The sequence below is a fragment of the Ranitomeya variabilis genome, chromosome 5 (genome assembly GCF_051348905.1).
Source record: "Ranitomeya variabilis isolate aRanVar5 chromosome 5, aRanVar5.hap1, whole genome shotgun sequence".
Taxonomy (NCBI): Eukaryota; Metazoa; Chordata; class Amphibia; order Anura; family Dendrobatidae; genus Ranitomeya; species Ranitomeya variabilis.
In genome coordinates this window covers 468,038,329-468,063,887 of record NC_135236.1, presented here as the reverse complement: position 1 = coordinate 468,063,887, position 25,559 = coordinate 468,038,329, and the positions used below count along the sequence as shown (strand labels likewise).

General features: G+C 37.0%; 1 protein-coding gene across 1 annotated transcript; it reads left to right on the top strand.

The window, feature by feature from the left end:
- Nucleotides 1-259: 259 nt before the first annotated feature.
- Nucleotides 260-25,559, top strand: ALX1 (ALX homeobox 1). The gene is made up of 4 exons (XM_077261095.1): nt 260-519; nt 3,322-3,620; nt 20,164-20,292; nt 25,028-25,559. The coding sequence occupies exons 1-4, from the start codon at nt 282-284 to the stop codon at nt 25,346-25,348; spliced, it is 987 nt and encodes a 328-aa protein (XP_077117210.1). The 5' UTR covers nt 260-281; the 3' UTR covers nt 25,349-25,559.

The following is a 25,559-nucleotide window of genomic DNA, read 5'->3' as shown; positions in this document are numbered from 1 at the left end:
ACTAATATGGATTACTAGTCTATACATATTAGCCATCTGAGTGACATGTTAGGATAGGACTGATGTGGCTAATAAGGAGGCTTCCTCTTTCCCGGAGTGAGCCCTGAATCATCCCCCTGTTCAGTGGGGATTTCGGGGTAGGGGTCAGGGTGGAGCTACGTGCTGGTGATGGGAGGCTGCTCCGGGCCCTGCCGCTCTATATAAGCCCCCTGTGTCCCCCTCCTGGACATTAGGAACTCTCCCACTGTTGCCGCCTGTGTATAGGAGACGCAGCAGGCTCCATGACTATGGATTACCATCTAAGCGACAAATTCTCTCTAAAGACCCAGGGGGGGAAAGCCGGCAGCGACTTCTACCTGGGGGCGGGGGGCGCACTGGACCACGTTATGGACACGCTGGACAATGACTCTTACTACAGCAAGAACCCAGTGGGCAAGTGTGTGCAGGCCTTCAGTGCCATCCAGAGGAACGAGCACCATGTGCGGATAGACAGGAGCTCCCCCTGCCAAGACAGCAATGGTAAGACGGGCGGCAGCGAACAGGTTAATAATGTCCCTAGACTGTAATAACTGCGGAGCCCCCCAGCATTGTACGATGTGGTCTCACATAATGTAATAACACCAGCAGCGACCACTGCCTGTAATGGCACCATCAGCCCAGGCCTGTAATATCTCATGTGGAAGACATGGCTGTATATGCTATATACCTTATAGGACGATATGACAACTGTCTGTATTATTCTGTTATGATTTATGATTTGAAAACATTTGTATGAAACCTATGTATCATCAACAAATATTAATTCACCAATTGCATATAATAGCACAACGTTTGAATTGTTTTACATTTATATTTATTGAACTGGACATTTATTTTCTATATTAAGCTTTAAGATCACCCTCATCATTGGTGTCTATCTATCTATCTATCTATCTATCTATCTATCTATCTATCTATCTATCTATCTATCTATCTATCTTTTTCTATCTATCTATCTATCTATCTATCTATCTATCTATCTAATAAGAAAATCAGAGAAAACAGGCTGCACTCCAAAAATCAAAATTAGCAGAGAAAGAGAACTCTGCCGAAAGGTTGCTACTAATGGATCAGTAAGGCCACTGTTTTTCATTTTTGATTTTTGGAGTGTGCCTGTTTTTTTTCTGATTTTATACTTTGGAGGTTTGGACATCACCTTAACAGGTTTTATTGCACCCGTTTTTTTTGGTAGTGCTGACAAATTTTCTTTAATTGCCTATCTATCTATTTATCTATTTATCTCATATCTATCTATATCTATCTATCTATCTATCTATCTATCTATCCCATATCTATCTATCTATCTATCTATCTATCTATCTATCTATCTATCTGTCTATCTATTTATCTATCTCTTATCTATCTATCTATCTATCTATCTATCTATCTATCCCATATCTATCTATCTATCTAGCTATCTATCTCATATCTATCTATCTATCTATCTATCTATCTATCTATCTATCTATCTATCCTCTATCTATCATCTATCTATCTATCTATCTATCTATCTATCTATCTATCTATCTATCTATCTATCCATCTATCTCTATCATCTATTTCGCTCTTATTATATTTTATCCCCATCCCATAAGATATAAGTGGTGGTCTGCAGTCGGAATAGCAAGCAATGATTTCTTGTAGTTCATGAAGTAGCTGAACTAGAACTAGGGGCAAAGATTGGCAGGATCTGGCACATGGATCTTCTATGTTAGTAATCTGTTCTGGCAAATAATGTTGGAAAACACATTTCCTCTTCCTTTATTTAACTTTTCGGTTGTATGTGAGAAATTAGGGAAACCAAAGAAATAAAGAATTTATTACTGAGAATGTGCGGTAAATGGAAAAAATAACCTGCGAGTCCTCAGCCGCTGACAGCGCTTAGTGTCCGGTACATGGGATTCACCGGAATGTGCGGCAGATACGTGCAGGCCGGTCTCATACAGTAACCCTGGGCACCGGGCAAAGCTGTAGGAGCTGGAGCCCATAGGGTGGAGCACGGTCAGTGCAATCACTCCTAAGGACCTGCCATTATCAGGAGCGGCTGTGCCCCCCATCCCGGGAGCTGGAGACAGTGAGGTGCTCCCTGGAGGGCGACTGTTGGCCACGGTGATCAGGAAGCATGGCTGTGCCAATACATGCCCAACAGTCCTGCTGCAAAGATAGGTAGATGATGGATAGATAGATAGATAGATAGATAGATAGATAGATAGATAGATAGATAGATATGGGATAGATAGATAGATAGATAGATAGATAGATAGATATGGGATAGATAGATAGATAGATAGATAGATAGATAGATAGATAGATAGATAGATATGGGATAGATAGATATGGGATGGATAGATAGATAGACAGATAGATATGGGATAGATAGATATGGGATAGATAGATAGATAGATAGATAGATAGATAGATAGATAGATAGATAGATAGAAATGGGATAGATAGATATGGGATAGATAGATAGATAGATAGATAGATATGGGATAGATAGATAGATAGATAGATAGATAGATAGATAGATAGATAGATAGATAGATATGGGATAGATAGATATGGGATAGATAGATAGATAGATAGATAGATAGATAGATAGATAGATATCAGATAGATAGATATGGGATAGATAGATAGATAGATAGATAGATAGATAGATAGATAGATATGGGATAGATAGATAGATAGATAGATAGATAGATAGATAGATAGATAGATATGGGATAGATAGATATGGGATAGATAGATAGATAGATAGATAGATAGATAGATAGATAGATAGATAGATGATAGATAGATATGGGATAGATAGATAGATAAATAGATATAGATAATAGGTCAATTAGATAGATGGCTGTATATAGAATAGAACGATAGATGGATAGAAAACAGATCAGACCTATCTATTTAAATAAATAACAGGTGGATCATACATATTTATATAGTATATATAGATAGACAGATAGATCAGATGGATGTATCTATAACAAATAGATCTATAGATTAACAGATAACATGTTGATCATATATATGAATATATAGATAGATCAGCTATAAAGATTTATACATATACTGTATATATATAGCTAATTGGTAGATCGCCCATACACACACATGCATTATATATATATAGCTAATAGGTGGATCAGATACATAGGTAGATAGATAGATACTGACAACACACTCTCAGTTGCACACGCATACATGTACAGGCTTATGCATAGTGAAGGCTGCCTATACCTCCACTTAATACGCAATCTGTGTGTCCGTCTCTGGCAGTGAACTATGGCATGGCTAAGGTGGAGGGGCAGCAGGCTGTGCCCCTGGAGACCTGCTGCAGTGTGCGGGGGTCGCCGGAGAAGGGTCTGCAGCCGCAGGAGAAGGGGGAGCTGGACGAGCTGGCGGATAAATGTGACAGCAGCAATGTGTCCAGCAGTAAGAAGAGGCGGCACCGCACCACCTTCACCAGTCTGCAGCTGGAGGAGCTGGAGAAAGTCTTCCAGAAGACGCACTACCCGGACGTGTATGTGCGGGAGCAGCTGGCGCTCAGGACCGAGCTCACGGAGGCCCGGGTACAGGTGAGTGCCGGCGGATTGTCACTGGGTGCATCTATCTATCTATCTATCTATCTATCTATCTATCTATCTATCTATCTATCTATCTATCTATCTATCATCTGTCTATCTCATCTCTCTCCCATAGATAAAGGCTCACTCATGGAGCCGAAACTTCGCATGATGGGCTCTTCAACAACATTTTCTTTCACTTGACACAGTGTACTGCTTCCGATATTTTCTAAATATATCTATACCATATCTATCTTTCTATCCAACCACCTATTTGTCTGTCTAGCTATTCATATATATCTAGTAAGTTGGAGCACAAGGTTCATTTTCAGTTACAATAAAATAGGATAACGATGAGCGCTACACTCCAAACTGTGCCACAGTTGTCCTTTCTATTTTTTCGGCTGCCTTTGCTTCCTGTAATATTACACATGATGCAGAAGTAATGAGCTGCTCCTCTATTACCAGTCCGGCAGTTTTCTGGATTGTACTTTTTTTGTATAAATTATTAATAATTCCAGCTGGGTAGTGACACTATGGTTTTTGCAGATAAAAAGTAAAAGTGGTGTAATAAACACAAGACAATAGCAAAGCAAGACCCAAAACACATAGGAATACAATTACATTGTATAGATGAAGATACTTGCAAATTGTCAGGGTTGTCTAGCTATCATATTTGTGAATCCATTGTATGCAATATTATAATGTGATTTCTGATATATTATTTTATTATATATATATATATATATATATATATATATAAATATATATATATATATATATATATATATATATATATATATAAATATATATATATATATATTACTTACATAGCGCCATTAATCCCACAGCCCTTTACAGACATTATCTTCTGGATTATAATTCATACTAATATAACTTTTATTCTAATATGATGATTGGAAAAGCGGTAAGACTATAGACTTGACATTTTAATCACTGAGCATATACTTGTTCCAGATAACCCTATCTGCACTTACACAAGAATACTGCTTTTTTGGGGGGGCACTTTTTATTTTTGGGCTCACCACATTCCTTAGATGCTAAATATGTCACAATGAAAAGTATCATAAATCATAGGAAGCATTTTTGCATAAGATGACCATTGTTATGCTTGAGGTACCTAAACATTTTTATTTGCACATGTTATTAAAAGTGGACAAAATCTAACCACTTTTTCTAGGGGGTAAATTCATCTGCCCGGTGTGAGGTTTTGCAGTCACATAATGTGTTTTTTTCTCCTTTTTATACCAATGCCATTAAGTCTGGACATTATTTAGGCTGTAGTTGTAATACCAATTATTGTTTCTGAGCTAAAACCAGGACTGAATCCAATAAGATAAAGATGTATAAGGAATGAATAAAGGTCAGTTTATATGGACTGACCGGAGACACGATCGGTAAACGTTTACTGATCAATGGTTGTTTGAATGCCTGTTTACACAGGCAGAGGAAATAAACGATGCGCACCGAGTGATCGATACTAGGTTTAGGATTACACGGGACGTTGATGATTTTTTTGTGCTGGAAAAGATAATTTCACACCTTGGAGTGTTTACTTCATCATTGGATGATCGCCAGCCTGTTTACACAGCAAGATAATTGTGAAATGAACGTGTTTAATCACATTTGTTCGCGATTATCTTGCAGTATAAATGCCCTTTTAGGCAAAGTTCCCACCATGAGTACTTGGTGAGTTTTCGGTGTAATAGATTTTTTTTTAATCTTTAGATTTTTATTAGGTTACTTGTGTTTTTTTCATTGTGTTTTTCAGTGCATTTTTTGTAGTCGTGTTTTATACAAAGCAGCTTTGATTGTATTATTTGTTGGTATTTGGCCTTGAGAAAATGTTACTGACACAGTATTATGTGGATTACATGATTTTTTTGTGCATTTCCACGTCAGAATGCATATGCAATTTTACCTGAGGAACTTCTGCATCTAATGCAATTCTGGGGGAAAATCCAGACATAAAACTCAGCGTAACTGCGAGAGAAATTTACAAAAAAACAAAACAAAACAAATAAAGCATCCACTTTATTGGACCTGTAAGAAGCTGGATTTTAGGCACAATAAAAATCTGCAGCATCAAAAACTCATAGCTGGAGCCTAACCTAACACTGCTCTCTACATTGTAGGCACTCCTGTAATGGCTTGCATCAAAAACTAAGCAACTATTGCTTAAACATACATGTGTGAATATATAGACATATTCATCTTTTATTTATTTTACTCATTTATATAGTGCCATTAATTCCACAAAACTTTGCAGACATTATCATCTAGATTCCCTATCAGTATGTCTTTGGAATGTGGGAGGAAACTGGAGAACCCAGAGGAAACCCACGCAAACACGGGGAGAACATACAAACTCCTTGTAGATGTTGCCCTTGGTGGGATTTGAACCCAGGACCCCAGCGCTGCAAGTCTACAATGCTACCCACTGAGCCACCATGCTGCCCCATATCAGTTTTATCAGTAGCACAAAAAATACACAGGAAGGAAGAACAGTTGTGTTAAATGCTGTATATTCAGCCATTTTTAGGCCTTTAGTGACTTGTTAGTTATGTCTTCTGCTGGGTGAGTTAACACCTGGGGTAAAATGCAAAGTGTCCACCATAAATTCTAATATATTTACTTCATTTTTTTTGTGATTGCAACACACTCTTAGTTCTATATCATCTTTTGCAGTGGACTAGTCATTCCTTGTATAGTAGAATTGTTATTGGATCCAATAATCCCGCTTTTCTGATGCAGTTCTTCCATACGCTGGGTTTCCATACAACAGTTGTGGATGGCCAGTTGTATGCTTGGGGCAGATATAACCATAGATGAGTGCTTTGTGCAGCTATCCAGCATCCATACCTGGAGCAAAAGCACCAGCATGCACAAGAAAAACAATCCAGTGCAACAAATGATCCCCGGATCACTGGGGATGATCCTACAGAATACTATGGGATCAGCATCAGTTTCTTTCTATCCGGTTAACCAGGGCTTTATTCCTGCTCCATAAACACAAGATTACCTGATAGATGTGATAAGCGGAAACAGGGGCATAGGTTTCTTTACATAAGGGTACCGTCACACATTGAAATTTTCATCGCTGCGACGGCACGATTCGTGACGTCGCAGCGTCGTATAATCATCGCTCCAGCGTCGTAGACTGCGGTCACACGTTGCAATCACGGCGCTGGAGCGATGCCGAAGTCCCCGGGTAACCAGGGTAACCAGGGCACCGCTGCGCTCTGCTCTCACTTTCCGGCCGGCACTCAGAGCAGGAAGCAGACGGCAAGGGACCTGAAGGACACCGACGGGTGAGTATGTACGGTTTGTTTTTTTACGTTTACGCTTGTAACCAGGGTAAACATCGGGTTACTAAGCGCAGCCCTCGCTTAGTTACCCGATGTTTACCCTGGTTACAAGCGAAGACATCGCTGGATCGCTGTCACACACAACGATCCAGCGATGTCAGCGGGTGATCAAGCGACGAAAGAAAGTTCCAAACGATCTGCTACGACGTACGATTCTCAGCAGGGTGTCTGATCGCAGTAGCGTGTCCGACACAGCGATATCGTAACGATATCGCTAGAACGTCACGAATCGTAACGTCGTAGCGATGGAAATTTCAATGTGTGACGGTACCCTAAGTCTTCCAATATAATAAGGAACTGATGACACAACTGATTCCTTAGTTATCTGTCAGTGTTCTGCTCGCATTGGTTTCGTTATGATGCCAGATGACTCTCTGAGCTGTGCAGTAACACCATATATACACACATATAGATAAGATTCTCTTACTTGACATGTAACAAGTTCAAAAAGTGTGCAAGTTACTAATATCCACAAAGGGTCATTCAGACATTTTTTTTTTTTTTTTTTTTTTGCATACAAGTGCTAATCTGTGGTTTTCACGGATTGCACTCATACTTGTGATAGGCTATGGGGTCATTCACATGTCCGTGATTTTCCGCAGTCCGAGTGGTCCTTGCAAAATAGTGAACATTTTTGTCCAATTTTTATCCAAGTGTTGGATCAGAATCGGCAATGCAAGTCTATGGGTCCATGAAAAATGGGACAGGAGTTGGATGACATCCGAGTGTGGTCCAATTTTCATGGATTGTCACATAGGAGAAGGTGGTGAAACATTTTTTTTCTCCACACACTGATCAAAGTCTGATCAAAATAATCGGCCCGTTTTTCTTGTACGTGAGAAAAACGGTCGTCTGAATGATAAATTCCATTGGTATGAATGTGCATTATTCTCTGGCCCCATAAGAAATGGTGAAATGGTTCCTAAACAGAAACAATCAATTATAAACTATCCCACGGAAATAACAATAAGGATAAAAAACCATAAAGACAGACAAGTGTAAACCCAACTTCATTTCTTTAGTTCACATAAAATAAATAAATGAAAACCCAATGCCCAAAAATTAATTAATTAAACAAAGAGATATCTTAGAATTTATTATTATTATTATTATTATTATTATTATTATTATTATTATTATTATTATTATTATCATTATTATCATCCCATGTTTAATCATTGTTTTATCATATATTTTTTTTTTTTAAACTTGTTGTGGAAAATGATGTAATCCGTTTTCAAATATTATTATTTTTATTTTTAGGACCCTTAGGCAAGTTTTATATTTTAATTTTATGTATTTAGACCCTCTGTTGCATCAGCATTTGTAAGTCAAAACAAAGAAGAGGTGCAAATCTTTCCATTCTTGATTTTGTCTCTGTAGACTCAGGCTCCACTCCTGTTATTTTTTTTTTTTACATTCAAATACTAATGCAATGTATTTGGACTGTACAGCTACTATACACAGACCATAATGCCAGTTTTACGTGCCAGTATTTCACAGTACAAATACTGATGCAAAATGCTGATAAAACACTGATATGTGAAAATGTCCTAAAAAAGTGAATGGCATAAGTTGATATTAACCCACAAACATAGATTTTTAAAAAAAAAATAATTTACATATTTATTATAAATGTAACTTGCTCGTACTATTTTGAAACATATTTTATAAAAAACAAATAAAAAGTAACAGAATCTGGTCTATTTCTTTACAGTTCAATTTGATATTATATATAACATGCTACTAAACTAAACATTCAGCTAACATTTCTCAGTAATGTAAAAATAATACATTAATCTCATTCAAGCATCTGATAGGAAAAAGCCATAAAGCTCAGATCCACGTTTTTCAATTACTTTTCACAGTTTTCGGTGCTATGTTTAGGAATTTTTAGGTATAAAAACATACATCAGCAAGATGTTTCCGAGTGATTGGAATGATGTAATTTACAACTTTATTTATTTTGTGTGATTTTGAAATTGTCTTTTTTTTGGTCAAAGCATGTTTAATTTTATTTTTTTTTGGTTTATGTAACACCAACATACTCCTGAGCACAGTACACATTGATGCTATTCACATTCGTCCCTGTCCTAGATGAAGCTCTCAATCTAATTTCCTTACTCTAGACACCTAAAAACTAACCTATCGGTACACTCTTTGGAGTTTGAGATAAAACTAAATTACCTGCATGAAATTGACTCAAACACAAGGAAAACATACAAACAGCATTCATTTGATGAAATCGCAGCATATTCGCAATGTTTGGCGTGAATGTTTCCCACAAACGCTGGAAAATTGCCATAAATTCAAACAAGACCAGGTTTGCAGAAGAAGAAACTCCAATTTCTGATGGTGGCACACGCTGTGTGATACGTTTACACTTTGCTAGACATATGCATTTTTCTTGACTTTTCTCCTGAAAATGCCACCTCTTGGTTGGCTTAGTTTACAGCACTAGTTGGCAGCAAGCTTGTATCACAGAATAATAATTAATTTAGTTAATTTTAGGAGTCCAATAAGCCATTGCCTCCTTTCAAGACACTTTAGTGAGGGTTTAAAGTGTGTCTAAAATACGAGAGCCAACTTTTTGGTGTCATTCATTTTTTTATACAAATATTTTAGCAATATGTTTAGTACAAAAAAAACTAATCCTGACAAATCATATTAATTTCTACAGGCCACATTGCTACTGAAGTGCAACATATTGCATTAATCAAAATGCTCTTCTCCATGTTTATTAAAAAAAATAAACAGATTTAGACCAATCTGATACTGATGATAATAAATATATTTTCCTCTGAACTGGATCAGATCAAAATTCGTACGAGTTCTTATGGATAGTTTTTCATTTATATTTTTGTTAAATGAGTAAAAACCTAGATACAACCATTAGTGTGCCACCAGCCTTCCTGATGTCTTCTTTATGCAGCTTGACCATTGTAGATTCCCCCGATCTGTGTAGGTCTTGTCCAGATTCGCTCAGCGGTGAATCCCACATGTGTTCTATATTTTTAGTTCCCACAGATTGATGATGTAGTGTGTTTTCATATTACAGATTCTGGAATTGTTCAGTCATCCGAAAGGAATGTCTTTGTGTTAAACATACTGTCATGAAATGTAGTGGTTTTATCGGGCCTAGATAACCTTTGGCATTTCAGATTTGAGGAGTAACGTGTCCCCCAAAATGACAAAGTACCACATGGCTTCACATGCTAAGCCAGGATCTGAGGTTCTCCAAGCCATGCGAGAGGAGTCAGTTCCCCGGCATTCTAAGTGCCCTTCGTAACGCATGCATGTGCCTTTTCCCTGTGTAACATATCATTAGGTTTAATAGTAACCTCCCTAGCATTCACCAGAAGTAAACCTGTACCTAATTTATCTCACTGGTCGCCTTTCCTGCTTCACATCAGTGTAGTAATTGGCACCCATTTAAAGGAGATTGTCAAGGTCTTTTTTCCACCAGTGAAAGAGTCTCATTACTAAATTCTCCTAACATGTTCTCCACGTTCCCTGGGGAGACTTCAGGAAATATTTTTTCCACCCACAGACATGATGAATACATTTACCATGCTGAATTTTTCCTTTCTTTTATTCCTAGGCATTTATTTCACCAGTGCCATATTTATTGTCTCTTGGTAGCAGTAAATCTCTTTATTAACCGTTTGAAGATAGACTTTAGCTAAGAGGCCTCCCGTCCGCTGGGAACGATGGTGCTGGATACATATGAGAGCTGATGCTGAAAATGGCCCACATGAAATGACGCTATTACCAGCGTTGCCGTGCTATGTATACCTTAAGGGGAGAATTTTTCATTATGCTTAGCAGTTTTTGGCTTTGAACTTAATTGAGTTATTTTCTACAAACTCTTTTAACAGCAAGGCTTGTTGTAAGTAAATACATCGTACCAATAAAACAGGTTTCTAATGGAAGAAATCTGCTTCCTATTTATTACGTGTGATGTAGGTTGTGACAGCGCTACACATGTCATGTCGGATCTGTATCACATTATAGTCATTATTAGGGGGAAAGAAAAATACATTGGACTTTGCTAATATCATCACCTAGATTGTATAACTTTCCTCTATTCCACAGAAAGTGTGACATGTCAAATTTATAAATTCTGTTAGGCACAAATACACTAAGGCCACGTTCACACGTTCAGTATTTGGTCAGTATTTTACCTCAGAATTTGTAAGTCAAAACCAGGAGTGGGTGATAAATACAGAAGTGGTGACGTGTTTCTATTATACTTTTCCTCTGATTGTTCCACTCCTGATTATCGCTTAGAAATACTGAGGTAAAAAACTCACCAAATACTCAAAGTGTGAACATGGCCTCAAAATGTATAAGATATTTGTGCTTCAAACGTCTCCACTATTCACAGCTACCATAACCACATCCATCCATAATTTGTGGACATTCAGTGAAAAACTGTCTTTGTCGCCCAAAGCAACCAATCACAGTTCAGCTTTCATTTTGCTACAGCAGTTTAAGAAATGTAAGTTGGGCTCTGATTGGTTGCCGTGGACAACGAACACAGTTTTTCTTTTAGACAAATTAGGCCCGACTTTTATACATTTTGCACAGTTCGGTTCCTGTATTTTAAACATATAGCAGATACACACAACCTGGAGTATGCAAAAAAATCAAGTCTCAGCTTGCAAGATATCTGTCAAAGGTTTCATAAAAAGTGTCCTAGAATGCTTTACTATGGGAACATATTTATTGTAAGATTGACAGGTCTGTTCTCTGGTATGTTGTTGGTGGGGTTGGTACTTGTGTCCCTCCTTTACATAGCTGATTCTGAGTGACTCACTAAAGCTACATTCATGTGTATCAGGTAGACAATTAATAATGTCTGTCTAATAAGAAAAAAACTTTACCAGAAACAGGTTCAAAAATGGTGCCCAACATGGTGCCCGATAGTCATATGGTCAGCTCAGGGCTGGACTGGCCATCTGGGCCTGTCTGGTTGTGGGCCGCTTTGACTGCTACGTTGTTAACAGAATCCGTGTTCTCAAGACATCCATACTGTTAAGAGTTGTGATGGAGCACAAAGTGGATGACTCAGTCACTTACCCAAGCAGGCCATGGGTATCATTACAAATATTGGTCTTGTAGTAAATCTTGCTTTCCTCTATCCAGGGTAATATTAGTAATATATCCCATCTGGTGCTTGGGGACAGGTACAACATGGGCCTGTGTAATTTCAAATGCCAGGACTAAATTTCAGCCCCAGTCCATACCTGGGTCCACTTGACAGGAAAGTAGCATTTATAGGTAACACCGTTATCAGTTATACTGTCAGATTCCCAATAGTAAATTCCCAAATTGATATAAGAAATTGAGCTTGAGCTTCCAGCATATGTGAACAAGCACCTACGTAGCTTCATACATTAATCTAACTGATCTGCAACTAAATTAGGGCAGAACTCAGCCATTATATGTTTTTTTCTTTATTTTTCTTCTATACTTAGTTAATGAGCCGTTTTTGCTAAACTGTAGGAAATTTAATATGTTTTATTTGCAAATGGCCCAAATCTGTTGGATCTTAGAGGGAACCTGACAGGAGATTTATGCTCCCAGATCCTCTGACTGAGTTACTGCACTGTGACTAGGACTGTGACTAAGGGCGCTGTGTGTGCCAGAAGCGCGTAAGTATGTGACCAATAGGGATTACAGGTTTTATACCTTTGAATGGATTTCTAATAAAGAAGCAATACTTTTGTATTTTCAGTGGTTGTGCCGTCAATTCTTTTTTCTCCAATTGTTTACTGCAGCTGTGTATGTTTTGTCGCATTTTGGAATAAGCATACTTTGAAAAACAGGCCTGGGACCAGGCATCTCGGCTGACTAAACTGACGAAGGTCCCCAGTAGCCTTTCCCACCCTGCTTCTCTAGACTGACAAGATCTCTCCCTATGAGTGGGGTGGGGTGAAGACACCAGGGACCTTCTTTTGACTGCCCATCTGAGACACCTGGTCCCAGACCGGCTTTCGAAACATGCTTAATCTGAAATGCGGCAGAGTTTCAGAGTAAGGCCGGAGTCACACTGCAGCGAGATACGGCCGAGTCTCGCAGGTTAAAAAGAAGCTCTGGCACTGGCACTCCGTGTATTGCGATGCGGCCGCCCGCTCCACTCTGGAGTGCCAGTGCTTCTTTTTAACCTGCGAGACTCGGCCGTATCTCGCTGTGTGTGATTCCGGCCTAAGGCCAGGGTCACACTTGCGTGTGTAATGCGAGAAACTCGCACGAGTTTCTCCCTTCAATTCCCGTCACTGCCGCCGGCACTTGGGACTGGAGCGTGCGGCTGCATGTATTTCTATGCGGCTGAATGCTCCAGTCCGAACCGCCGGCGGCAGTGATGGGAATTGATGCGAGAGGCTTGTGCGAGTTTCTCGCATTACACACGCAAGTGTGACCCCGGCCTTAAACACGAACAACTACAGTAGTGCAGCCAGCGTCTGATTCATACTACCCGTGAATCCTCTGTCAGGTTCCTCATAAGATGCTATACATTTTAATTACATTTGAAAATAGTTCCTAGAAAAATAGATCCTGACTGAATTAATGCAAACTCTATTTTGGCGTCAGTTTTATTCCTGTAGGGAATATTTTCTATTTGTTAGAAAGCTCTTTTTTTTTAACAAAACGTGTCACTAGCTCCATAAAAGAAAAGTGCCCTTTAAAAAGTCAGCTATAAACAAGTTTAAGGCAGTGGAGTGGTTAGCCGTCATGTGAAATATTACCTGAATATTCCAGTCTATATAATGTTTTAGTACTGAATTCAGCAATGATAATGATTATACACTGATGGACGGTGTGCTCAGCAGGGATACGAAGAAAGAAGACAGACTTTTGTTAAGGAAATCATTCAAAATCGATAGACCTTTTTAGGAACACTTTTGAGTAGTTCAGATGCAACCTGATTTTCTTACTTGTGTTTTTTGAAGGTAAAAATCAAGAAACTAAACATGGAAAAGAATAATGGAAAATATTATATTTCTTTTTTTTTTCAGTGCATGCCTCATTGTTTCTTAAAAATGTGTATGTGAAACACTTCCTAAATTTGCACTTTATAAAATAGTCCTAAGAGTGGGGTAAAATGAAGAATTACTATGCTACATAGTTACATAGGTTGAAAAAGAGCTAGTTCCATCAAGTTCAACCTTTCTCCACTAACTGTACATTTTTTCAGTAACTTAACTATAACCCGCAATGTTATGTGTATCGAGGAGATCATCCAGCCCTTTTTTAAAAGCTGTTATAGTGTCTGCCATTACTACCTCCTGTGGTCGGGCATTCCACATTCTGACTGCTCTAACTGTAAAGAACTCTTTCCTATTTAGATGTCGGAATCGCCATTCATCCACCCGTAATGAGTGCCCCCTGGTCCTTAGTATGGTCCTTGGAAGGAACAAGTCATGTGCCAGTGTTTTGTACTGGCCACACATATATTTATACATGTATATGAGATCTCCTCTGAGGCATCTTTTTTCTAAGCTAAACAAGCCCAACTTTTCCAACCTCTCCTCATAGGAGAGGTCTTCCATCCCTTATAATATATGTTATCATATACTTAGTTCATTTCTGTGTGATGCAACCTGATACATAAATGCAGTGTTAGTTCAATCGGTATTCATTTTTATTTTTTGACATGATAAAAAAAGCAAAAACATAATTTTTTGTTATGGAAAGAAAACCAGGTCAAAAAAACGGATCACATTCATTTCTATAGGATGAATGTCATATTAACCTAAGTCTTTGTATATTATTTTTTTTAAATGTTTTGGAAAATATTATCTTACGAGAACTGTGGATTTTGTATAGAGCGGGCTACTACAGATTTCACATTTCCCCATTATATGTATAGGGCCTAACTTCGTGGGTAGTATTCTGCTCCTGTGGGTGGAGAGAGGGAGTGCCAGAACTGTGGATTTGTATAGAGTGGGCTACTACAGATTTTGAGTTTTATATATAGATAGTGATTAACAATAATTCATATGTGATTAAAGCTAGTTTGCATCAGTTTGGCCAAAAATTTGTTATATTTTTGGTACAAAATTATTAGATTAAAGAACGGACTAAAACATTGTCTTTCTTAACCTAACATATTTATAACCGATAATTGTCCAAAGTAAAAAAAAAAAATGTGCAAAAAAAATACTAGTGAAATTGCAAATTTTGCGAATAGCACACATGGAAAAAATAGAGCACGCTGTTTGTTTCTCAGGGTTTCATAAAAAAAAATATAAAGAATTCATTGAAAACTGATGAACACTGAAACCAGTTTCATGCTTTCGGTTGCATTCAGTTTGGATCAGTTTTACAATAAAAAATAAACCCCCAAAAGCAGGAACAATAAATAGATAAATACCTGCTACATGATCACTAGTGTGAACCCGAGCGTATATTTATGGGCTGGATCTTATGGTAATGTATTTGTCAAATTGAATGCCGGTTTTACTGCCAATTTGTTATTAGAAACATATCCCAGATTCTATGGTGGGGCAAGGTGTAAAAATTCAACATGTTTAGTTAATAAAAATTCCATTTGCTATCAATATATTTGTACGACATGCTTGGACTTAAAGGGCTGGTGCAGATTATAATATAGGGTTTTTCTCCAGTGTTTTTATAACATTTTTTTTATATTGTCTATATGTAGAAGTGATTTATAAGACTAAGAATTAATATGTTGGTCAAGAACTCTTTCATATTCCAAATTTAGAATAAGAATAAGAAGTTGTCAAAATAATAGTCTTAATATAATTATGAAGAAATGCACTGTTGCTTGTTACCGATTCATCTAATAAAGTGACAATCAGTAATGATAAAATAGAATTAGATAAAGCAAAAAAAAAAAAAATCTTTCTTGCTAAAAAACAGTGGTTGAGATTTATAAACATGACGAAAAGAGAGACCAATTACAGCCCAGGTTTCATTTCTTTTAGTTGCCTTGAACAATATAAGCCTCGCCGTGATTGGTTGCTTTGTGCAACAACGAAGATTTCTCTTTTAGACTGTTTGTCGAAATCTTTCTGTTTGATCTTTAGTAAATTACGCAGATATTGCATTTTTGAAGCTTTTTTCTAGAGAAGTTCCACGACGATAAGTTGATCAAAGAAATAAGTTTCAGGCTCAGCATGTAAGAATATGATGTGGATTGTATTTTTTGCAATATGTTTGTCTTTTCTTTTCATATTGTATTTCTTTTTTCTTTACTATTTTCCCAAGTGTCTGGTTTCATGCATGTTTGCTCAGTTTATGGCTAATGTATTAACTATTTTTTGCTGTTTTTGTTGGCAAAATAAATATGTAAAAAATGGAGCAAAAACACTATGGAAAAAGCAAAAAATGTGGTTTTAAAATTCAACCTATTGACTTTTTGGTGTGCTAAAATAAAGATGGATACAGATCCTTGGTGCATATTGAAAAATCAACATGCATATTAACTTAACTATTTTTGTAAACCCGAGAACCCCCTACTTTCATTATACCTATGTACAGTTTGTGCCTCAATAGGCATGACAGCTGTTTCCACATAGAAATCCCAAGTAGTAAAGTGTTTTCCTTTATAAAAAACCACATTGCTGCTCTTTGTCATTTAGTCAGTAGAAGGAAAAACACAAAAATAATAAAAAAAGTGTGTAAACTCGAGAACTTCTATTTGTAGTTTGTATTGAACTGCAGCCCAGGAAAATGTTGATTGGTGGTGGCAGGCTCACTAGTAGGTCTCAATGCCTGGGGTTCTCAGTGTCTTCTGTCACCAATGCAGAGCGGTATAATTACTATTTTGGATGCCAGTTGTCAATTCCATTTACTGATTATCATATGGTGGCAAAGCTGGAAAGTTTGATGAAAGACTAAATGGACCCAAAGGAACACACTGGAATGAATACACTTTGTAGGGTATAATGAACAGCAGACATCATACATGAGCCGACATTGTCATCCTGATAATTGAAAGGAAGTGTGTGGAAGAACAAGTTGTTATGAGGGTAATTTACATTACAATGGTTAGGCTGTAGTTATTGCCTCTGTAGCAGCTTCCATGATTCTCTTCAGGGGTCTTCAGTACTTCCAGCATTGAGGCCTATATGATCAATGAATTGCATGGCACCCATGTGACTGCATAGACAACAGTGTCAGAAGTACCGAAAACCCGTGTGGGAGACCAGGGAAACTGTGGATGCTTTAGAAATAGGCTAAAAAGTCAGGTGAAGGCCTAGGATAGATTTGTATAGTATTTTAACCCCTTCCCTTCCCTTTGCTTATTATGCTCAGAAGTCTATTCAAAGCCCAAAGCATAATAAGCATCCTATCAAGGCTATTTTTTTTGGTCTAATTAAAATCTGTTTACCTGTTCGAGCAAATCTGTCTGAACTACGAGATTACCTTGACTCTAGTGGCAAATTTTAGACAGAGTAAACTGATGCATGGATGATACACATTTTGCATTTTTAGACAGTCTACATTTATACCACCTGTTAATTTCCTTACATTGTTCTAAAACGTGTTCAATATCTATCTATCTATCTATCTATCTATCTATCTATCTATCTATCTATCTATCTATCATAATAATAATAATCTTTATTTATATAGCGCCAACATATTCCACAGCGCTTTACAGTTTAACAGTTTCAAACACAACAGTCAAGGGTAACAATGTTAACAATACAGTAATAAAGCAAAATAAGACAAAATAAGACGAAATAAGACAACCCTGCTTGTGAGAGCTTACAATCTACAATGAGATTACAATCTATCTATCTATCTACTGTATCTATCTTATATCTATCTACTTATCGATCTATCTATCTATAAATATAAAATGAAACTTGTAAAAGGTTCATGGTAACCGAAACATTGCCACAACATCAGGGCCAATAAAGTCCACCTTATTCTTTGATAATTATTGATGTGCTGCCTGCTTTTTCTATTTTAATATTGCTTTTGCAAAGAAAGAAGAGCTGTTCCATTTGTTTGCTATCTATCTATCTATCTATCTATCTATCTAATTAACTATCTATCTATCTATCTATCTATCTATCTATCTATCTATCTATCCCATATCAATTTCTCTATCTCTCCATCTATCTATTCCATATCTATCTATCTCATATATATCTATCTATCTGCTCAAAAGGTTACATACATCAGCAGAATTTTTGCTTTCTTGGCCTTTTTTCAGATAATATAAATGATAACATCAAAACTTGTTCTCCACTCATGGTTAGTTGTTGGGTGAAGCCATTTATTGCCAAACTATTGTGTTTTCTCTTTTTAAATCACAATGATAACTCAAAACATCCAAATGACCCTGATCAAAACTGCACATACACCATTTCTTAATACCATGTATTGCCCCCTCTAACATCAATGACAGCTTGAAGTCTTTTGTAGCAGTTGTGGATGAGGTTCTTTATTTTCTCAGATGCCCACTCTTCTGGGCAAAAAGCCTCCAGTTCCTATAAATTCCTGGGCTGCCTACTAGCATGAACTGCACAAAGATATTGAGGTCAGGAGACTAAGATGGCCACTCCAGAACCTTCACTTTGTTCTGCTGTAGCCAGTGACAGGTTGACTTGACCTTGTGTTTTGGATCGTTATCATGTTGGAATGTCCAAATACATTCCATGTGCAGTTTCCTAGCTGATGAGTGCAAATTTGCCTCCAGTATTTGCTGATAATGTGCCACATTCATCTTTCCTTCAACTTTGACCAAATTTCCTGTGTCTTTGGAGCTCACACATCCCCAAAACATCAGCGATCCACCTCCATGGTCAAAAAGTTCAATTTTGGTCTCTCCAAATTACTCCAAATTACCTTGTTCCAGAAGTTTTGACGCTTGTCTCTGTGCTGTTTTGTGTATTGTAGGCAAGATACTTTGTTGCATTTGTACAGTAATGGCTTTCTTCTGGCGACTCAACCATGCAGCCCATTTTTCTTCAAGAGCCTCCATATTGTGCATCTTGAAACAGCCACATCGCTTATTTTCAGAGAATCCTTTATTTCAATTGATGTTATTTGTGGGTTTTTCTTTGCATCCCGAACAATTTTCCTGGCAGTTGTAGAGGACATCTCTATTGGTCTACCTGACGGTGGTTTTGTTTTTACAGAACCCCTGACTTTCCATTTGTTAATCACAGTTTGAACGCTGCGGACTTGCATTATCAATTCCTTGGATATCTTTTTGTATCCCTTTCCTGTTTTATGCAGTTCAACTACCTTTTCCCATAGATCCATTGACAATTCTTTTTCTTTCCACTTAACTCACAACCCTGAAACGTCAGTGGCTGGATGAAAGATGCAAGAGTCTGTCTGGATCCCAGAAACTCACTCAGCTTTTATGCACACACACTGATTATAAGCAAACAGGTCACAGGGGAGGATGTTACCTTTAGTAGTCATTCAAGCCCAATTGCGTCAACTTCTGTGCATGTTATCAGGCTAAAATCACCAGGGTATGATAACTTTTGATCAGGGTCATTTGGATGTTTTGGGCTGTCATTATGATTTAAAAAGAGAAAACACAGTAGTTTGATAATAAATGGCTTCACCCAACCTCTAACCATGAGTGGAGAAAAAGTTTTGGTGTTATCATTCATATTCTCTGAAAAAGGCCAAGAAAGCAAAAATTCTGCTGGGGTATGTAAACTTTTGAGCACAACTGTATCTATCTATCTATCTATCTATCTATCTATCTATCTATCTATCTATCTATCTATCTATCTATCTATCTATCTATCTCACCTATGATAAAATATGAACACTGCAAATATGGCAAAATGACATTCTGAAAGCTGTATCTTTGAAAACATCAGTACGGTGAAATAAAGATGAAAATTGAAGCTGTATTATTGAAATATGGATTCCTGACATAGTTTCATATCTTGGCTGTAGCTACAGCTTCACCACTCAGCCCAAGTGGTTTTCTTTCCACAAGGCACTATTCAAGTGAGCTGTGGTTGCATACATAAAACTGCCAGACACAGAAACCATCTCAAAGCTGTTGGAAATATACTTCTCACAGATTATGTTGTCCTATAATGTCGCTGCGGAGAGGCAAATGCTACAGTACAGCTCACTTATAAATTAGTGGTAATACTTTTGCATTCATCATACACTTTCTGAGTGAAACCTTTTATCTGTTTAAGGTCTGGTTTCAAAACCGCAGAGCTAAGTGGAGAAAAAGAGAACGCTATGGTCAGATTCAGCAAGCCAAAAGCCACTTTGCTGCCACTTATGATATTTCTGTCCTGCCAAGGAGTGAAAGCTACCCACAGGTAAATATGAATGCTGAAAATGTAACTGATCAGGAAGAATGTGCAGAATACAGAACTGCTATGTTAAAATGTCATCACAAGTAGAGTTGAGCGAATTTCTTTGGATTTGGGTCTGAATACGATCGGCAGTGAATATTGTTTTTGCAATATTCATCAAAGACAGCCGAATGTCATTAGAGTCAATGGGAGTAGAAATTACAGAATATGTTCGGAAGCGATCATCAAACATAAATTCGGCACGAATGGGGTACCAATATGGCACGAATATGGCAAATTCAGATTCAACTACCGAATCTGAACAAATTAGCTCAACTCTAATCACAAGTGTTCAACACCAGTGGATGCATATTACTGCAGATTTAGAGATTGAAAGGATATTTATAAAGCAAAGATCAATGTGAACAGTCAATATATCTGTTTTACTGTTTCTATTACACTTTTCCTCTGATTGTTCCACTCCTGGTTTTGGCTTACACATACTAATGTAAAATACTCACCAAATACTGAAAGTGTGAACATGGCCTTATAGTTGGGTATTTAATGGTGCGCTTCTCAAATTTGCATGGAGTCCTCCACAATATATCAGCAATATTATGTATATTGGTACAGTAAATGATAGCAGGCTGTAATCCACACTTACAGAAAAAAATGCATTTGTAATTGACGACCATTCAAGGTTATATTCATGGTCAATAAACAATAGTCAGTAATCTACCTTTTGGTTATGCAGTATTTTATTTTTTTTATGTAGTTCCGCACTTTTGTCTAAAACTGGGATCCCTGCCCCACCAGGTCAAGTGGTAGCTATATTTTGCATCCAAGGAGGGTGATAAATGAAAAAGTGGTCTTGCATGTCTGCAGTTCCTGTTATTAACTTTTATGAAAAACAAGCTACCAGACATTTATAGCATCCCGGGAGACACGTGGATATGACATAAATGTCTGTCATAAGAATTTCACCTAATATCACCTAATAATATGTATGCAAATTGCCTCTTCAGAGAGGAAGTGGACTAGAACTCTAGTACCACCTATTGGACATAGCAGTCCTAAAAGTCAATATCCAGCTGTTAACGAGCCTTGTCACATGACTTAGAATAAGGAACTAAACCAGAAACTCCATTATTCTATATGTATATTTAAACTTACAGAGGTGTACGGTACTGTGATACCTAATCTAATGACAAGGCTGTCCAGTGGGCACGGCTTCGCTCAATACAAGGGTAGGGAGTGAGGCGGTGCCCACTAGACGGGCACTGACAGGGACTATGCATATTGCATAGATCACCGCCATTCCCGGCTCAGAAAATGGTGAATCCTCGCAGTGCACAGTGCGTGCATTGGGATTCATAAGTCTTCAGTCAGACAGAGTCTGCAGACTTATAATTTTAGACCGGACATCCCCTTTAATTATAGAGTATGTGATTTGAGTCCATTGTGAGAAAAACAGAATACAAATGTTTGTTCCTGCAATATGCTAGTATATAATGTGTGATTTCAGCATATTTTCTACTGTATCACTGTTACATGACAAGATGTGTGTTGCTGTTACAAGTCACATTACCCCTAACTTGTCATCCAAGCATTTCCTTTGCTACATTTCACGTTTCATCACTTTGTAAAGGAAAATACCATGCCATATGCCAAATTCATTAGTTGTTTTAGCCAAAATTATGACTAACTTAACAGTTTAGAAAAGTGCAGTGCGAATTGTATTACATGTGCCATAATTTGAGCACAAATTATTTCTGTTCATGTATGCCAGCTATCAGGTGGTGTACAGTGACAGAAATGTGCTTAATATGCCAATTTGGCCAAATCAGCTACTTTTTAATTTCTGTTATTTTTAATCTTAATATTGTTCCCATTATTACGGCAGTCAGTGAAGTATACACCTTTATTAGCTTCATGCATCATTCTGTTAACCATTTTTGGGACGGAGCAGACAGAACAGTGCCGTCACTCGCCCTTTATTTTCATTAACCATTTTCTGCTGTGAGAAATCGACTTAATGTACAGAGGGAAAACAAGACGACAGCTGCCAAATCTGGAGGCACAGCGACCGAAATTCTTTAAGCTCTGAAGTATTTTACTGTAGGTCCTTTGGCTTTGTTGACTGCTGAATAAATAAACTGTTGGATATAAGATAGTATTGTACCTTTGGGGACTTTTTTTTTTTTTACTAAACCTTGGCCCCCAGTGGCAAAGGATTGCTTAAAATAACCTTTTCCAGCCAATACATCTGTTTTCATTCTTTTTCAATGACTATTCTGCGTTTCTCCTTTTTCAAATGCGAGACAAACTTTTCTTATTCTTCAAAGAGCTGATGCTGAAATAGATATATGCTTGGTTTTCGGAACCGAAATCATTGGTGCGAATTTATGCTACACGTTATTTATATGTTTTAATGTTAATAACTTTTTAATCCATTTCTTTCATGTCATTTACTATATATCAAGTTAAAAATAAAAATTATGTTGAATAAAATATCCAAAATAAGACAATTTATTTGAAACAAGTGCAACATAGATCAGACAAGGTGTAATAAAAAATTACCGTAATTCCCACTATTATTCAAAATAATAATTGGGTCATATGAAATTCTTCAGTTGTAGGTTGTGTATAGGTAGCTGTCCCACCGATGCCCTAGTAGCCTAGAGTGCTCAAAGACCCTTCGGCCAAAAGAAATCTAGTGTTAGGGCTAGTGTTTTTTTAGTACCTGTGCTATCTGTTATTTTTACCTGATAGGCGATGGACCTATTACAATGAATTTGCCTTTTGACATGTTCATTTTTTTGTGAACTGATTGTTCCCCATAAAAATAGAAGTTTCCCTGGTTCGGTCCATTTCGTAGCTCAAATTCACCAATGCAATTCAATGGCAGGGACTGTTAAAAAAAAGTAGATAACTCATGGATGTCATCGATATTCTGTTTACATTTGACACTTTAATGGAAAGTAATTTTTTTTTATTAATATAAGTGTAATGAATCGGTTAATCATACTGTATCAAATGAGGTAGCACACTAAAAAAAAAGCCATGTTTTTAACTTATTGGAAGAAAAACTGACGTACAAATCTCGACTTAAATTCCAGGAGCTTCAAGTTACACCTAAAGAGCTCCAATAATGTTTACAACTGAAAAATCTGATTCTTTCTAACATTGACCACTATAGACTAGTGCTCCTGCCCTACATTCTCTGCTGTCACTGTATTGAAAACTGCTATATGCAATGTACTACCAATACTACCAACCGACCAGCAGATGTAGTTGTAAACTTTAAATTGATATATAATGTGCTGCACATGGTGCAGAAAAACTTAAACCACCACTCCAGGTTTTTTTTTTATTGCGGTGATGGAGTGGTGCTTCTAATCTAAGGTTCCTGACCAAAGTAATATAATTACTCACTGTTGTCTTCACCTTCAACCTGGTTTTCATAAACTTGCATTGAGAACTTGTGATCGTAACTTCTGACTTGTGGCCAGTCAGAAGTTGTGGTCACAAGATGGCTCTGTAGGATTGGGGCGGCGCTGATAAGAGTTAAAGACAGTAGCAGGTGAGTATAATGATCGGGTCAGGGACCTTCGATTAGAAGCACCACTCTAACGATAAAAAAATCCCTATGTACCGGTGCTTTAAATTGCCATTGAAGACCATTGAAAATATTTGTAGCTCTTTTATACAATAATGTGTTAAGTGCAAAGTTATCGATTTTATATTGCTGTGTTTATATATTGCATTGTGCACTGTATTCTTAAGTGTGTCTATCACTCTAGCATATAACTTGTTATCAAAAATTGCTATCAAATGGATGTAAATTAATATTATACTATCTATTTTTAGTGTAATATGTGGATATAGATAAAGTCGGCATGGAAATCTCACTATGGTATCTTAAATACACAGAAATCACCTAGAAATAATTGTTCTAATATCTTTATGGGTATTAATGTAGCTTAATTTTTAGGTTTTTAGCACCCTTAGCACTTAATTTGTATGATTTCTAGGCAGAAAAATTCAAAAGATTGCAGTTTTACGGATCGTCTAGTTATATTCCCAAGCAAGGTGACCCAGTAGAATACCATCTTGAAAGCATTATTTATACACACAAACCCACCCACCCACATATATATATATGTACATTAAGTGTATTGTAAATATTTTTTATTACACAGTGCCTAATTTACAAGAAACAAGTAATAGACTTATTTATGGAATGCCTTTTATATTGGCTAGAAGATGTATTAAGTGCTCTCTACAGGCAGAAGCACCAAAGCCAAACACAGAACTCAGAGTTTCAGTGCAATCAAATTAGTATTCTTGCTCACTAAGAGGGGTTCAGTTATTTGATCAATATTATATAAATGGGAAAAAGCTAAGAAATCCATGCAACTTTCAAGCCTATGTATCCTTTTCTTAAAAAACTTTGCTGTGATTGTTAGGAAATATAACAATTTTTTAATACAGCATTCATTTACAGTACAGTCTTTTTGTCTCAATTTTAATTATAATTTTTAGCAAGTGGTAGATAAACCTTGCTACTGTGGTTCTTAATGTGTTTGTACATAATTAATAGAAAATCATTAAAGTCCTATTTATACAAAGTAAGTTTTAGCTGTCATTGCAGGGAAAGTTGTTTCTGAAATGCTTAACAAATGTATAGTCTCTAAATTGCATAATTTGACTTCAAGCTTTTTTTTTAAATCCTGAATATCTTCATTTATTTTTCTAGATACAGAATAACCTATGGACAGGTAACCCAAGCGGAGGATCTGTGGTGACTTCCTGCATGCTGCCTCGAGAACCTTCATCCTGCATGTCCCCTTACTCACACTCTTCTCGCACCGATTCCTCATATGCTGGCTTTACAAATCACCAGAACCAGTTTAGTCATATGCCACTCAACAACTTCTTCACTGAATCATTATTATCAGGTTCTACAAATGGACATTCTTTTGAAACAAAACCAGAATTTGAAAGGCGATCATCCAGCATCGCAGTTCTTCGAATGAAAGCCAAAGAACACACAGCAAATATCTCCTGGGCTATGTAAATTAATATTATTTCACTTTGTAATAATAAAAATGAATACACTATTTTGTAATATTTAACGATGTATAAAGGCAGTGTGAAGTTTATGTTGTTGATGTTCAACTCATGGTTGTTGCATTTTTGTAAAGCTTGTAAACTATTTCATTTGTAACAATAAATAGAAAATTTCTGAAACATTTGAGGTCATAATCATATTTTAGACAATGTTTAAA